Genomic DNA, 17,889 nt, shown 5'->3' with positions numbered 1-17,889 from the left:
TCACATCTGAAGGGTCAGAAGTGCAAAAAACCTGAAAAAAATTAAATTTTTTTCACTAAGGGGTTCCTTACCCACATGGGTAGCAAACTTTACCTCTCTCTCTCTCTCTCTCTCTCTCTCTCTCTCTCTCTATATATATATATATATATATATATATATATATATATATATATATATATATTGCATGCGTATTTCCTATGTGTGTGTGAAAACTTACTAATAAGTAATAACATACATACACATCCCAGCCACACCCTCACGCTCTTCTTTTGGAAAACAGGTATCATACCACGTACAAGCACTTGTATCCATTCCCTAGTCTCTTTCTTTATGCCGTCCTCTTTTCAGGCACTGATGCATATTATAAGTTGCTTCAAAATAATAAGGCCTTTAGACATGTAGCATAGAAGAGTTAATGTAGTATAGCCTGCTAACTAAGAAATGCTGGCTTTTTGCCAGAATTTTAAGAGATAGTCCGCAGCCTGGTAACTCCAGGCCTTGAAGGGTCAAAGATAGAGAAGCTGATTGACTTGACCAAAAAAAAAAGCAAATGTGGAAATAAAATGCTAAAATAGAAATTTTGCAAAGGATGAGTGAACTTGAGATAATTAACTGCTAAAGGGTGACGAAAAATATCAGCCTGAGCATCTTGATATTATCAAATTTGAAATTACCTGGATGATCGTCAAGTGTTCCCATGGGAGAAACCACAGCCATGGTTTGGACCAGAGTTACCGGAAGCTTCTTAGGTAGGTGGGAAGCTCGCTTCTCGGAAACTCGTTTCGGAAGGGCGATACTCCTCGCTTCCGAAACTTCATGGGAATCTCGATTCCCCCACACTTCTTCTATGCTTCCTATATGCTTTTCTCACGTTTCTTTTCATGTATTTTCTCTCACGCTTTCACTCACTTTCCATGTACTTTCTTTAAATTAGTAACCATCATTGTTAGATTTTAACAAAAATTTAACTCTTTTACTGAAAATCATGAAATATAAGAATGATCAATTTTATTTTAGTTTTTATTTGTTTCTTGTTCGATTCCTATTCAATTACCATATTGCTTCATTTTTTTTAATATTTCGCTTTTAAATTGATACTCCGCTTCCCGCTTCCTATAAAGTTTAAAATGCCTTGCTTCTCGCTTCCACTTCCCGTATCGTTTCCTGCTTCCGCTTCCTAGTTTGGCAACCTTGGTTTGGACATTACAGGGCAAGAGGTGCCATGTTGACCGTGGCCCTGTTTCAAAATCCACAGTGTAAAACTTTAAGAGTGCTCCCCGCTGCCCATTGGGGATAGTTTTCTGGTGGCTTCGGCCTTGCGGCAAGGGACACACACCCTGGGTATTAACTCTTGATGCCCTTCAACTTGAACGCCTTAAGTCAACCCACCTACCAGGTGTGTGGGCCCCTTGTGGGCAACTGTTCCCACATTTGCTATTGACTTTTCAACATTTTAAGAGACTTATGGTTTTTTTCCCTAAATAAAAGGTAAGATTATTATCTGTAATCAGAAATGGTAATATACGTACTTGGTAACAGCTCGTGAATGCCATTGTATTCCACACTTCTTTTGCTTGAGATCCCTCCATCATGGCTGTCTCCAAGCATACCCTTCTGCTGTCCAAAACCTTTCAAATGTGGTGCAGATTTCCTCAGCAGAGCATCTATGTTCCTTTTGCTGACACCTTTTGGTTCCTCATTGTCATCATCACCTTCAGACAGAACTGGTGAGCTGGCCCATCCTGTTGTCATACTATCACCACCGCGGCTCTTCCTAGCAAACTTTAAAAGCCTTTTAAATCCCTTTGGTGAATCTTTCTGATAAACCAAGGCTGGAGGATTATCAGCATTTCCCCATTCACTCACTATCTCAGATTCACTACTATCAGCTTGAAGCATCTGTGACAAAGAATGGCGAACACGAGGGCTCCTCATAGACGATTCTGGGGTAATGACTGTTGGAATTGTTGTTTGTAGGGGTGTGATTTCACTTACTACTGGTCTATCTTGCTCATTCATTTCAACCCATATCAAATCTGTCACATCCTCTGATGCACACATTTGACCAATATTCGTAGGAGCTTCTACAGGAAATGTGACTTCAGTTTTGATGCACTCATCTGTGTTAGAATATAACTGCTCTGAGGAATTCATGTTGTCAGATTCAATATTGTCATCCTCAAGCTTCTTCTGGAGGTTCTCGCACTGTTCTGACTCTGACACATCTGCTTTCACCTGATTCATTTCACTGCTTTCTGGCGATTGAGGAGTATCCACCATTATAGTGGCTGCCTCCAGGTCCTGGTCTTGAGTAACATCTGTCTCTGTCTTGGATGAGTCATCAAATTGTGCTCCTTTAGTTTTAACAACAACAGGACCAACACCAGGGCCAATTCCCATCCCCTTACGCAGGAAAGGCTTTGATTCCAGTGGTACCACACTGTTTTTCTTTGTTACCTTGCTGTAAAAGCTTGGCTTGGCTGGGGTTGTTCTCAAATCATCAGCAGTGGCAGTAGCACCAGCTTTTGTACCACGAGAACCACAGTTGCTTTTTCTTATCATATTTTGCTTCCCGTCATCCTTGCTCTTTAAGTTGGCCTTCCCTCCACTTTGAGCTCCTTTGTTTGTCTTTGGAAGCTGCTGTGTTTGTGATCTTTCCATTTTGGGGTTTGTTTTGGTCGGGGATGGAGCTGGTTGATGTTTCCTGTGATTTGTTGCACTTGAAGTGGATGCAGGAGTGGTGGAAGATTTAGTGGGTGTAATGGAGGTCCTTGGTGATGCTGCTGATGACAAAGAGCTACGTGTTGTAGACACTGGTGATGCTCTGAGTGCGGTTTTTTTCGAAGTGGCCGGCTTTGAAATTTCACGTTTTGGTAACCCTGATGGAGAAGAATTTCTTAAAAGCTTTTGAGATGGCCCTAGTTGATTTTGCTTTACACCAGACTTACTAGCCACTTCCACCTTCCGTCGATCAAGACCTTCCTGCACTGCCTTCAATTTGGCGTCTTTCTCAGCCTTTCTCCCAGCATTCCCTCCTCGTAGCCTTGCATCTCTCTTCTCCTTGTGTTCATAGAAGGCACCCTTTTGTTCCCTTGATATATCCATGATTGCCTGGTTTGCACCATTTCCAGGCTGATTTTGGGACCCAGCAGTTTTGTTCTCCATCATTTTAAGCAGCATTTGGCTCAGCTCAGCTTCCTTCTGATGATTCCATTCAGCTGATGCCATTTCATGTTTATAAGTTTCATCCACATTTAACGTAACAAATTCAGTATTACCATTTTTAGCAGACTCCCTCCCACCACTGTCAACAACATTATCTGTGTTTAAACTTACAGCACCAGAATGCATCTCAGTTGAAGCTTGAGGATTCATTTCAGCCTTCTTTTCTGCCGAAGAATTCTCTGCAACTTTCTGAGAAGCTTCTTCAGAATTAATTTCCCGAGTACACTTTGTGGAACAGTCTTCCATACCTGCACTCCATCTCCTTAGAACAGATTTCTTTGTGTTAAAAAAAGAAGACCCTATTTCAGCAGAAGCCCTTCTTTTTTGGAAGTCTGAATTTAAGTCTCTCTGTTTGCTTTCAAAGAGGCTTATTGCATCCTGAACACTGATACTCACAGAACTGTCAGGTTTTTTAGGCATCTCTGTTGTCTCTTCATCCTCACTACTGTTTTCAGTTTCCCTATTAGTAGTTGATATCCTTTCCCTTGCAGGATAGAAACCAAGATTCTTAATGGTAAGCGCTGTTGATCTTCGTGAACCAGATCTACCAATCTGAATCTTGCGCATTGGGGATGCTGACCTCCTCGGTGACGCTGATCTTATCATAGGCCGACTTCTTTCAGCAGGGGTTTGACTCTCATCGCTTGAAACAGATGATTCCTCACTGTCAGTTGGCATCTCTCTTTCAGCTTGAGCGATTTTTGCAGGAGAGAGAATATTTCTTAAACATTTTTCTTCACTAAGGCAACTTGATGCTGAAATAGTAGTAGCTGGAACCTTCATCAAGTTGGTTCTATTATCACTTTCATACAATGGATCCGTAAGTGTAGAGGTTGAGTGCTTGTCATCTGATACATCAGCCGGGTGACTATGTTGGCTCAAAGCAAAGTACTTCAAAAACAAATTCCTGGTATATTCCATAAAGTATTCAAGAATCAAGGCCCATTTATTTCAAATGTTAAATGCTCTCCTGATCGTTTAGACTCATGTCATGAATAAGCAAACATGGTAAAAGTTGAGTACTTCGATCATAAAGAGTATGCACACACACACACACACACACACACACACACACGAAAATGCACATGATTTCCTCACATAAGGCATCCTCATTTTGCCATGGAGGAGACTTGTCAAATCAACACATAAAATACACAGAAGATTGTAATGAAACAAAAATCAAATGCACAAATGGATGCCTCTACGGGCTACAAGAATACAAAAGTGCTAAATGCTTGCTTGATAAAGCATAAAAAATACTATGAGAGAGATCCCATATTTATAGAACAAAGGAGAACTCATATTTATAGAACAAAGGGAGAGCAAGAGACTAGTCCAACGGCTAGAAGACCATAAATAAAATAAAGAAAAAAAATAAAAACAAAAACAAAAAAAATTTACAAAACTGCCCCTAATGGACAGGTCCTATTACACAATAGAAAAAGATAAAAATGCCCCTAAAGGGCATAACTTATTACATGCATGACATAAAAATAAAAAATACATATATACATATATATGTATCAATATATACACATAATGTATGTATGATAACCGAAAGTTTGTCTAGTAAGAAGTGAAACTGAGGTGACAGAAGACATAAGGCAAAGTAATAGTCTTCTTCCAAAATTCTTCTCGCATATAATGACAATCTATTTTAATATATTTAGTCATTTTGTAAAATGTATGGTTGTCATCTATGTATATTGCACTCTTGTTGTCACAAGATATCTTGAGGGTATCTACAAGTAAACCCCCATGTCCTTGTAAAGAAATGAGTTCCTCCATAGATATTCACTTAAATCACCAAAAGTGGACACTAAAAAAAGTTTCACCAAAATATCAACAAAAGCACACAAAGAACCACAAATGGGTTCACTCACAAACACCCACTAAAGGGTACCAGAACAAGAGATAAAAAATAATATTCTTATTGATGTAAATACATAGAAGAAAAGCATACAAATGAGAGGGGGTTTTACCCGTATTTATATAGGGGCCAAAGGTCTCCCAAAAAAAGATGTTCGGAGAGATCCCAACGGCTCCAATAGAATCGTTGGGCTCTCTCTCCAATGCCCCTTTTGGCTGACAAAAACCTAAAAAATAAACAAAAGAAAACTAACCTAGTTAGACCATTTACTAGTTAGATACTAACCTAATATATATATATATATATACATTTACATCTTTACCACTCCTCAAACTTATAATTGAATAACCAAAAGTTTGTCCAAGATAAAGTAGAACCTTGAAGCAGCGAGAGGTTTGGTAAAAAAGTCCATCATTTGATAGTTTGAAGTAACATAGGGAAGATCAATAGTGCCATGTAGATATTCCTCTCGTACACAGTGACAGTACATTAAAACATACATATTTACATATTCCCTTGTGTTATATTAATTCTCTATGTTCCTTCAAACCATTAATATAACACAAAGAACATGTAAATATGCATGTTCTAATGCATAACAAGAATATGCATGACATCAATGCACATGCATGACTAATTTATTATTTTTTATCAGAGTTTGTTTTTATATATATGTCCCTATTAGATGCACACAATTTTAGTTCAACTTCTTAATTATAGCTCGCAGTTACTCAAAACGGGTACAACAATTTCCGAGATGAAATTAGATTCTCAGTTGTAGCTTAGCACATAATGTATATTTTATTACTAGGTTTCACACTTAGCTCCCGATCGATATCAGAAATCAACATCATCCATCGAAACATTAGAAATCAATATCTAATATCGGGACATTAAGGAAATCAACATCCACTAATGTCACTTTCTTGGTATACCAATAACAACAGTTGTGCCTACACACCACCCTCAGGCAAAGTGACAGAATCTCCTTAAAACTGTGGCCGAAAGGTGAACTACCTAGTTGGGTTCAGGGGTACAAACGACACAGAGTTTTAGTATCCTCACGGTTCCTCAAAACCGCAGTTCAGGATTCTCACACCAAAGAAGGGACATTCAGAAAAACATTAATTACACAGTTTTTTTCTTTTTATCTTTTTATTAAAAGAATGAATTATTTTAATTCTTTATTTTGCAAATCAACATGCAAAATATAACATCCGTTTCTCAAATCAATATGCGAAACACATCACGGGACCACATCCCGTGGCAACATAAAACAATGCAATTAGTTCAATAAATATTAAATTGATTTTTGCAATGCATAAGAAAAAGCTAAACATGGAACAACTCCTACTCAAGGCCCACACGGCCTATGGTGATCCACTTTTGACCTCTGATGCATCTAATACAAAAATCACAATGAGCATATCACTTATACATTCATTTAACATGCTTTCAAATGCATATTCATACTTACTAAACAAGAATGTACATGAATAACAAATTTCACATGCATGTGTTTACATGATTATACAAAATACATGTTTCTTTTCATGAATCATCTCAAGCTCAATATGTGAACATTCATGCGAATATGCATACGCAGAACAATGTCAATTTCAGGATTTGCACATGCCCACTACATGCATATGTAACATTGCATTAGAAACATTGACCATGCATAATCAACCAATCATAAACATGCGAAAACTAGACTTTTGACATGCATGAAGTCTAAACATTCATTATAAGCAAATTTGGAAATAAACCTGAGCAATTTACATGTGTAAATCTGAACGTATCTTTGGGCATTTAACATATATGAATCTGAACACATAATGTCTGAACAAAACAATAAATCTAGCATTTAACATATATGAATCTGAACACATAATGTCTGAACAAAACAATAAATCTATGCATGTAAACACATAAGTTTAAATTATGTATCTGAACATGTAATTTTAATTATACATGTAAGCTCAAACATAATAGGTAAACCGGAATATGCAAAAAGCGATGAATATGAAATTATATGTACTTTTGGTCACACACAAAGGCATGTAAAATCTGGACATTCATAAGTAGGCAAAGTCTGGATGCACTTGATCACTATATACAAACATACATTTCCTTTTATCAAGATCTGTCCAGCATTCATTGGGTCTTGTTTTTTTTTTTGTTATATTACATGCTCAACCAAACCCAGGTCGGCTGGGCCTAGCAGGCCCCTGCACCTGCCTAGCCAAACCTGTCTGCTAACCCAAACACAAAAGCATAAAGAAAAAAAAAATCTTTTATTATTATTTTTGTTTGATTAAATCTGTCCCAACTGAGCCCAGCCGACCCAGTCGGCTGGGGTTCAGATCCTACCCAGCTGATCAGTCGACTCGGCCAGCTCTGGGCCAACTCGGCCAGCTCTGGGCCAACTGCCTAGCCGACCATGGATCGGCTGGGGCCCAGTCAATAAAAAAAAATATCTTTTTTTTTCTGGCAGTGACCCAACTCCAGCCGAATCAGTCAGCTGGGACTGAACTGTCCCACCGATTGAGTCGGCTGGAGGCGCCTACAAAATTTTTTTTGTATACCTTTTATCATTTTTTTTTGTTAATTAATTTGCAGGCACTTGGCCCAGCAGACCCAGTCGGTTGGGTCTGTGCCCTGCTGAAACTTACCCAGCCGAGTCAGTCGGCTGGGTCAGTCCCTGCCCAGCCGACCCAATCAGCTGCCCATAGGCAACTGCCCAGCCGAACCAGTGGCTAGACTGGGCCTATCAAAAAAATATCTATTATAAATTTTATTATTATTATTTTCCAGTTCTGTTTTGACAGGCACTCAGCCCTAGCCGACACAGTCGGCTGGGACCGGACAGCTTGTTGTTCTGTCCCAGCCGACTGTGTCAGCTGGGATCGGACATCATTGTCCTGTACAAAAAAAATTATTTTATATATATATGTATTTTTTTCTCCATAGTTCTGTTCATGTACGTGCATAAAAAACCCTCCTTAAATCTATCCAGATCTGCCTACTAATACAGTGGACAGATCTGTCCAGACCGGACAGCACTCATAATGGGTCAGATCTGTCCAGATCTGCCCATTGTTGCAATGATCAGATCTGTCCGTTCATTTTATAGGACAGATCTGTCCAAATATATATATTTATATATATACATATGTTCTACATGTATATATATACTTCTAAATGCATATGTATGTGCATATGAATTAAAAATACATATCCCAACCATGCATATATCGATTTTCATGGATCAAAGCAAGCGAAACCAAAATAAAATTTATGGTTCCCTTCAAAAATATTGCCTAAATCTAACTTAGGATCTTTTTCTCATCTGAATCAAAAGAGAACACCCATACCTTGTTTGGAGTTCGAAGAAACCCAAAAAAATCATCGGATGCCCGAAGATGAAGGTAGATTCTCCTTCTCCTTCTCCTTCCTTTCTCTCTTTCTCTCTCTTTTCCTCCTTTTTTTTCCCTTCTTTCTTTCCCCTTTTTTTTTTTGAGTTAATATAGATGCATCTAGGGGTGATGCCCCCCCCACGCCTTTTCTAGCACTTTCTAAAGAGGGCTGGAGATTGGACTTCCCATATGGGAGTCCATCTCCAACTCTTCTTTCCAAATTTTCTAAAACTCCTTCATTTGACTTTTTCAACTTCTTTCCTTTTTTTCCAACTCTATTAAAGTTTCATTATTCTTATACCTTTCTCATGCCTATTATGGACTCTTCTAAAGTCCCTACCATTTAACAACTTCTGAAATTCGGAATTAAATATTAATTTAATTATTAATTAATTATTTATTAATAATTAAATATCCAAAAACTTCCAGAGGGTGCCTTATCCCTCTGAGAGTCTTTTTAATTTTAAATAACTTTAATTTAAACCTATATATTGAATTTAAAGTTGTATATTTTAGTTGAATATGAATTTTGGATTTGGATCCAAGATCTAAATCCATACCCAAAACCCATTTGGATCTTAAGCTGGATCAATTCCTAATTAATATGGGTCTTGGACAGAGTCCAGATCTATATTAATTTGGATCATATGCATTGGATCCAGTTCAATCCAAATTTGGATCCGGCCTGTCAGAGGTGGTCTTTTTTCGAAAAAGTAAAATACCATTAAACTCAGAATTTTGAGGCACATCTAACGATCTATAATTCGAATTTCGCTTTCGAAATTCACCTGAATTTAACCCAAATTTTGCTCAATTTTTGCTTGAATTTAAAGGTAAAAAATAAAACTTGTTATCACCTTTCGCTTGGTTGGTTTAGGCCTTGTCAATGAGACCTGGGCCAAGCCCAGACTCAATTATCACACCCTAACTTCGAGGGTTCTACCTATATTTTTACAACACTTAGTCAAATTTCAGAAGTCTCTAAATTTAACTAAGTATAAAAACACACGATATTACAAAGTAGCCAAGAGAAGTCCTCGAAAAATAGAAGTTTTGATATATCTAATAATACACAAAATTGCTCCTATATGAACAGTGGTGGAAGCATGCTGAAACTGACTCGGTATATGAACTACATGTGCAATGTCAGACCTTGTAATCGAGAGATATAACAGTGTCCCCAATAAGTTGTTTGTATGGTGTGGGTTTTCGAGTGGTTCTCCATCATTAATCTTCATTTTGATATTGAAAACTTCATAAGTGTCAACCTTCTCATCATCTAAGATACCAGACCTGGCAATAATATCTAGAGCAAATTTAGATGGTATCGACAGATAACCTCTAGAAGAATAAGCAACTTTTATACCAAGAAAATATTTAAAAAACCCCAAATCAGTCATTTCAAAATGTATTTTGAGAAGCCCTTTAATGTGTTTAACTCCTTTATCACTTCTTGTGATGATCATATCGTCCACATAGAGGAGAATGATGATAATACCTGCATCAAAAATCTTAATAAACAAAGTTATGTCATCAAGCATAACTAAACATATCATACCAAGCCTTTGGTGCTTGTTTAAAACTATATAGGGCCTTATCTAAATGAAGAGCTCTTCCTTTAAGAATAATTATACCAGACGATGTTTCCATATACAATTCCTCAACTAAGTTTTTAATTAAGAAATGCATTATTAACATCTATTTGATATATATCTTCACAAAGGCAAGAGCTACTAAGGTTCTAACAGTGGCCATTCTGGCAACTGGTGCAAAGGTTTCCTCGTAATCTATTTCATACTCTTGAGAGTATCCCTTGACAACTAATCTGGCTTTTTACCTTTTCAGAATTTCATCACTTTTGGTTTTAATCTTATATACCCATTGACACCCTATAGGTTTCTTTTCTAGGAGAATATCTTGGACAGTCCAAGTATTTGTTTTTTCTAAGGCGTTTAATTTTACTCTCTTTACTTTTACCCATTCTGGATGTTTCTTTGTTTCAGCATAGTTGGAGGGTTCTATATAAGAATGCATCAACACAATGTAAGCTTGATACTTAAGTGAAAAAGACCAATAAGACACAAATTTTCCAGGAGGTTTTGATACTCTAGACGATCTTTTAGTTTGTGTTTCTACATATTTTTCATCATTGGTACATTTTTCAAGAGCACATGGATGCTCAGAATGACTACGCCTGGAATATTGGATACAACTCATATTATGAGGTTCTTCACTAACCTCCTGATCTACATCAATATCATAATCATTAATCTTAGGAATTACATCCAAGAAAAAAAAATACTCGGTTATTTCCTTAGTTTTCTCAATTTCAAAGAAACTTTCTTTTTATAAAAAGGATATAACCTTTTATTTTTAGCATTAAAACATCTATAGCCTTTTTTATTATTTGCAAAATCCTAAAAAAAGACAAGGACTAGCTAAGGAAGAGAGTGTGTCATTTTTATCAGTAAAAACAAAACATTTACACCCAAAGACTCTCAATCTAGAGTAATCTAGGACTTGTTTGAAAAGTTTTTCAATAAGAGATACATTTTTTAAAGAAGAGGATGACATTCCGTTAACAAGATAAACTGCAATTAATGTGGATTCAACCCAAAATTCTTTGGGTACTTGGTTTGTAATAAGCAAAGTTCTTGTTGTTTCTATAATATGCTTATGTTTTCTTTCAACTAAGTCATTTTGTTGAAGGGTGAAAGGACAAGATTTTTTATGTGTGATACCATTTAAATTTAGGTAGTCTTTAAATTCTTTTGATAAAAAATCTCTTCCTGAATTAGTACGAAAGATGGAAATATCATTCTTGAACTAGTTTTTTATCAAACTGTGAAATATTTGAAAATATAAGAAAACTTCATATTTGTTTTTAAGAAAATAAATCCAAGTGTGTCTCGTGAAATCATCCACAAAAATTATATAATATAGAAAACCACCCTTAAATGTACGAGTTGTTGGGCCCCAAACATCCAAATGTATTAACTCAAGTGGTCGAGAAGAAACAAATGTTCTTTCTTGAAATGGTAATCTCTTCATTTTGTCAAAAATATAATTTTTACATGTAAAATTTTCATAATTACAATTTTTTTTTTTAATTTTGAAAAAAAAAAAAACTGAATCTTGGATATACTAAGGTGGCCAAGCCTCTTATGCAACAAATCCAAATCTAATTTCTGAACACTGCAACAAAATATATTTTTGAGTATTTTCAAAAAGTTCATGTAGTACAAGTCTTCTTCTCTATGGCCTTCCCCAATCAGCTTCCCTAACTGGCGATCCTATACTCGACAACCATGAAAGGAGAAGAAAACATTATACCCATGATCAGATAATTGAGAAACAAATAAAATATTTAAATTTAATTTAAGAATATATCTAATTTTGGGAATAGAAAATCTTTTTGAATTTTGAGAAATATTTTCAAAATTTCATATTCCTTTTAATCTCAAGAGATGTTCCATCAACAATGAATACATTTGATCCACTTGAGTTATGACATTAAGATAACATATCACCATTTGGTGTCATATAAAAAGAGACCAGAATCAAGAAGTCAAAGAGATTTACTCGGATCAGAGAAGCCGTAGGAAGAAACCGCGACTCTAGTTAATGAAGATGCTCCTTTGAGTAGAGGTTGAAGAGCTTTCATTAATTATATCAAGAACATATTTCCAATGAATGGATCTTGTGAGATTTTTGTATCACTTGACTCTTGTGGAGGTCCAACAGAGGCAACCTTCTTCTCATAAGGTTTCTTCAATTTAGGACTATGTTTTCACATGTCCCAGTTCACAATAATAATAACAAATAACTTTATTTCTCTCATACCCATTGCCTACTTTTTCATAATGTTCATCATTTGGCCTCCCATATTGTGGTGGCTTGTAGGTACGAACATAGTTTCTGGCTAGAACCGAGTTATCATCACTCTTAGAGATACATTTTTTAAGCCTATTCTTTTTCATACTTGATTCTTCTATGGTGTCTTCTATTGAGGGAACTTTCCCTCGACGAAGAAGAGCAGATTTAGTGGATTCAAAATCCAATCTTAAACCATTGACAAATTGGTAAAAATACTCTGCATTTATTTGATTTTGGTGTAGTTCAATATCTTCGGGACAATGCCACTTTGGTTCAAGAAGAGATATCTTCTCATAATTCGGACAATCCATTATAGTATTTGTTAGAAAGTATGCGAAAATGTATAACAAGAATGCTTAATGCATTCACACGATCCAATGAATGGACAAACCCAAACCCACAATGAGAAATATAGAAATAGTCTACTAAGGAACACAAGAAGCCTTCAAAGAGACAACACAAAAATATATGAACTTTATTGAATGAAGGCTTGAAAAGCCATGAGTTACATAGGGGATTACCCCTCTATTTATAAGCAAAGGAGTGAGAGAGTGAGTGAGAGAGGCCCATCAAGGACTCGTTGGGCCCCCAACAGTCACATTTGTGACTGTTGGGGGTCCAACGACTCTTAGGTGGGACCCCCAATGCAATGCATTATCAAGAAAAGAAAAATAAAAATAAGAAAAGAAAAAAGGGAAAATAAAAGAAAAGTAAAAAGACTGAAATGCCCCTATTGGGCAGAATTACAGAAATACCCCTTATCGGATGTGTGTATATATATATATATACACACACACACATGATTACATATATTTTAACACCCCCCAAACTTTACGTGAGGATAACGAAAAGTTTAAAGATACAAAAAGAGGATGCCAAGTCTTCAAAAGTCTTTAATGGAAGTCATCTTTATAGCACATGAAAGAACTTTGCAAATACCAGCCTTTAAATGTCTTTAATGATCATCCCCAAGCTCCTTCCATGATGTATCATAGGTACTTCTTTCATCTCATCTTGAAGATCCTATAGAACAAGCCAAAAAGCTCCAAGTAAAAAACATCTTTGTATCTCAATCAAATAAAACATATCAAATAAAATGAATCAAGAGAGCATAACATTGATCAAGAAGAACATATGATTCATAAAGAAGAAACAACGATTCAAAAGATATTCCACATATTTTAATGCAAAAATGAATTAATCTTAAATACAATATTGATAAAACTCACTATGTTCTTGAAGAAAGATATGTGCACAAAGGCCCAATAAATACTCACAAAGGAATTTATCAATACTTGGAAGTAAGAAGTGTGTGCACAAAAGAACACGAAAAATATGAGATTTGTATTAAAATCAAGACTCTTTTAGAAAAGTTTCATGTATTAGAAATATCTTCAAGAAGACAATGTTCACACAAGAACTAATTGCTCCCAAAGGGATGTGTATAAGAGCACACGAAAGAAAACATGTTTAACACACACAAATCAATAATAGGGAGACATTTTATCAACAAAAGATGAGTTAATGATTTTTCACACATCTTAGAGAGAAGAAGGTTTATGCCAACAAATATCATGTACGAACTTGCAAGAACAAGATTTAATTAAGTATAATAAAGACATCCACCCAAGAGTCAAGAATGAATGTTATTTGAGTAGAGAACCTTACTCATTGAGGAATTTCTCACTCAAATATTTGCAAATACAAAAGCTCACTAGGTGGCCGAAAACCATAAACACTTAATATGCAAAGTACCTGAATTCCTTATAGGGTAAATGCCAAAATGTAAAATTGATTTTCAAATATGCATATCAATGATATGATCTTTTTATCGATAAATATTTTTATTTGCAAGTAGTAAGGAAAAACTCATTTAGAAGGAAATCTCATATGATATATGCAGATCAAAAACAAATTAAGAATAAAATTTTGTAAATTTCAACAATAGTTCATCCACTACAAGCAACTGACTCATTAGTCCTCCAAAACCCATAAATCAACTGTATACGCTACTAGAACAAGAACATAAACATAATGACACTAAAGGCCAAAGACACACAAAGGTGTGTATAAACACCTCTTGTCTACATATAATAATACTTGAAATGAGTGTATCAACGACTAGAACAAGAGTACAAAAGCCAACCATGGGCTAAAATCACACATAAAAATGTGAATAAACATCTCTTGTCTACATATAATGACACTCTAAATCAAAAGTATGTTCAACTACTAGAACAAGAGTACAAAGCCAACCATATGCTAAAACACACACGAAGGTGTGACTACACATCTCTTGTCTATATAAAATGACACTTGAAATGAGTGTATCAGCGACTACAACAAGGACACAAAAGCCAACATCACACACAATGGTGTGAAACAAGTCTTGTTTACATATAATGACGCTCAAAACAAGTGTGTTCAGCTACTAGATCAAGAGAACAAAGCCAATAATGGGCTAAAAGCACACACAAAGGTCTGAACAAACAATTCTTGTCTACATATGATGACACTTAGATAAGAGGCATAAGAGGAAAAGACACTTGAGGCAAGAAGACTTGTAATAAAAAAACATTTAACAAAAAGGATATCAATTTTTCAATAAACCTTGAAACACTATGGTTTTAAACCTTAGACATTCATCACATGGCCAAAAACAAACGAGTGACACACTCATAATCAGAGATCACATAACATGTCATTTAAAGTCAAACTACAAGTTGACAAACTAAAATGACATAACACAAGGTGCACATAACTCACCTCAACAAACATCTTTGATTCAATAATAACAAGGCTAAGAAGATTGATGCATTTTATAAAGTTTGTGATGGGCTATACAAATGCCATAAGAAGGCAACAAATATTTATGGAAGTTATTTTCCAAGCAAAATACAGATTTGAAAAAAACATGGTTTCAAATCAAACAATGGTAGATGGAAAAACTTGGACTTATATGCTCATGTAATCATAAGTATTGTTAATATAAGCAAGTTATAAACATCTAACTTGATCTAGTTTATAAAAGGAACCAATTGGAACAAATAAAGTTCCAAAAAATATTCCTATGATAATTTTGGCAATGTAGGAAGATAGAGTTTACAAATAAACAGATTCTTCACAAATGATCTCTCACAAGAACCATATAGCTTTATATAAAAAACTTTCTCACACGAACCACTAGGGTTCACACAAAAGAACAATAAAGAGAAAGCAAAATATAAAAGAGGAATGAATTTCATTCAAGTGGGATAAAACTTCACAACTAATCAATTTTTAAGAACCCCAAACGGAATTTCAAAAAAAAGCTCACAAAAGATCTTTCTCAAAGAACACAAAGATTCATTCAACACACTCACAAGAACCGAAATACTCAAAGGAGTGCACACACCAAGAGAAAAAATATATCTCATTAAAGTGGGATGAACCCACACAAAAAGTAAGTTTTAATAAGAATCAAGCTTATCATAAGCAATTCTTCAAAAAGAGTTCATGAGTAAATCAATCAAGAGATAAATGCAATAAGGCATATCATATGCAAGGAATCCAATGATTCTAAAAATAATGTAAATGATATCGAAAATACTATTTAGATTTTGCTCACAACATGATTATGAGACAATTAGTATCATTAAAGAGAGTTAAATAAAAGAAATAATTAAGGCCACATATCATTTTATGTATGTGCATATATTCTCATAGAGGGAAAAAGCTCACGCAATAATTAAGGCCACACATCTTATACAAAAGACATGTTTACAACCAAATAAATGCAAGTGATAGGATTTATATAAAATTTTACATTTTAAGCATGTAATGGGTCAAAAAAGTTTTAAACATGAACACGCATGTCTATCAAGGATGAAATACAAATTGTATTTGACGATTATCATATATATATATATATATATATATATATATATATATATATATATATATATATATATATATATATATATATATATGTGTGTGTGTGTGTGTGTGTGAAAAACAAGTTTAGATTTTATAAAATAAGACATCATTATCAAATCATTAAGATAAGACAATGATTGATGAAACAGCTAGAATTAATAATTCATGGTTATATATATACATATATGTGAAATTGTCTACGAAGAGACAATACATAAACAAGCATAAAAACTTTATAAAAGAAGTGCACGAAAGCACTCTCACAACACTTGAACAAAATACACAAAAAGTGTATAAATAATAAACATGCAATAATGCATGTATTTCAATATATAAAAGCAAATGCTTGAGACTCTCAAGCTTAGGAAATACAAGGGGGGAACACCCCTATTTATACAAATGTTAGAAGGTGCAAGGGGGGGCTCCCAAAGGAGTCGTTGAGAGCCCCCAACGGTCACATTTGTGACCGTTGGGGGCCCCCAACGACTCTATTGGGGGACCCCCAATGCACATAAAATAAATCAAAAAATAAAAAGAAAAAAAGAAATTACAAAAGTAAAAATAAAAAGAAAATTACAGCATATTCTAAAAGTGAATATGCGCAAAACAGGAAATGACAGAAATGCCCTTTCAGGTAAAAATATATAAATATATATATTTATATATATAGAGATATATGTACATATAATATATTATATGTAAATATATCTCTATGTATATAAATATATATATTTATATTTACAATGATTTTAGGAGCTACATTTTAACACCCCCCCTCAAACTTACGGTGTGATAACCGCAAGTTTGTCAAGAAGGAAATGAAATCTGGGCGAACATAGTGCTTTTGTGAAGAAGTCGGCAAGTTGATACTCAGATGTCACATATGGCAGATCAATGACCTTCTTCAAGTATTCCTCTCGGACATAATGACAATCCATCTCTATATGCTTTGTTCGCTCGTGAAATGTGTGGTTCTTGGCAATGTAGATGGCACTTTTATTGTCACAGCATAGCTTTGTTGGTTCTTTGACAACTACTCCCATATCTTCCAAAAGACGTCGAATCCATACTATTTCCATGGTGGTAGATGCCATGGCTCTGTATTCGGCTTCAGTGGATGATAAGGAGACCTTCTGTTGCTTTTTACATCGCCACGAGATCAAGGATTCTCCTAAAAAAATACAAAAACCAGTGGTGGAGTGACGGTTACTAGGGTCACCTCCCCAATCTGAGTCAGTATAAGCACGTTGGGGGGTTTTAGGACAAGATCTTTGGTGAATGATTCCTTGATCTTCAAGATATATTTTAAATTGGTTGGAGAGATATTCTCCTCCAGAATCACTTCTAAAAATCTTTATGTTACTATTAAATTGATTCTTGATCATCGAATGGAAAGTTCTAAAGCATGAAAAGACTTCATGTTTGAATTTAAGAAAAAAGATCCATGAATATCTAGAGAAATCATCCACAAAAATAACATAATAAGAAAAACCTCCTTTTGAGACAACAGGTGCTGGTCCCCAAACATCGGAATGAATAATTTCAAAAGGTTTTGATGAGAACATAGTTCTTTGCTCAAAAGGT

At 35.1% G+C, this 17,889-nt stretch overlaps 1 protein-coding gene across 2 annotated transcripts in view; it reads right to left on the bottom strand.

Moving 5' to 3' along the window:
* Positions 1–17,889, bottom strand: part of LOC149842783 (uncharacterized) — a 45,704-nt gene that overhangs the window by 1,274 nt on the left and 26,541 nt on the right. For both annotated transcript variants that reach the window (XM_089999435.1, XM_089999437.1), the window contains exon 9: positions 1,530–4,132. In XM_089999435.1, the coding sequence (XP_089855561.1) occupies positions 1,530–4,132 (2,603 nt within the window). The remainder of the gene's footprint in view (positions 1–1,529; positions 4,133–17,889) is intronic.

Source organism: Nuphar pumila, chromosome 3 (genome assembly GCF_984573655.1).
Source record: "Nuphar pumila chromosome 3, dmNupPumi1.hap1.1, whole genome shotgun sequence".
In the NCBI taxonomy this organism is placed as follows: Eukaryota; Viridiplantae; Streptophyta; class Magnoliopsida; order Nymphaeales; family Nymphaeaceae; genus Nuphar; species Nuphar pumila.
Note: the sequence above shows the minus strand (reverse complement) of the source record. Positions and strands in the feature narration are given on the sequence as shown.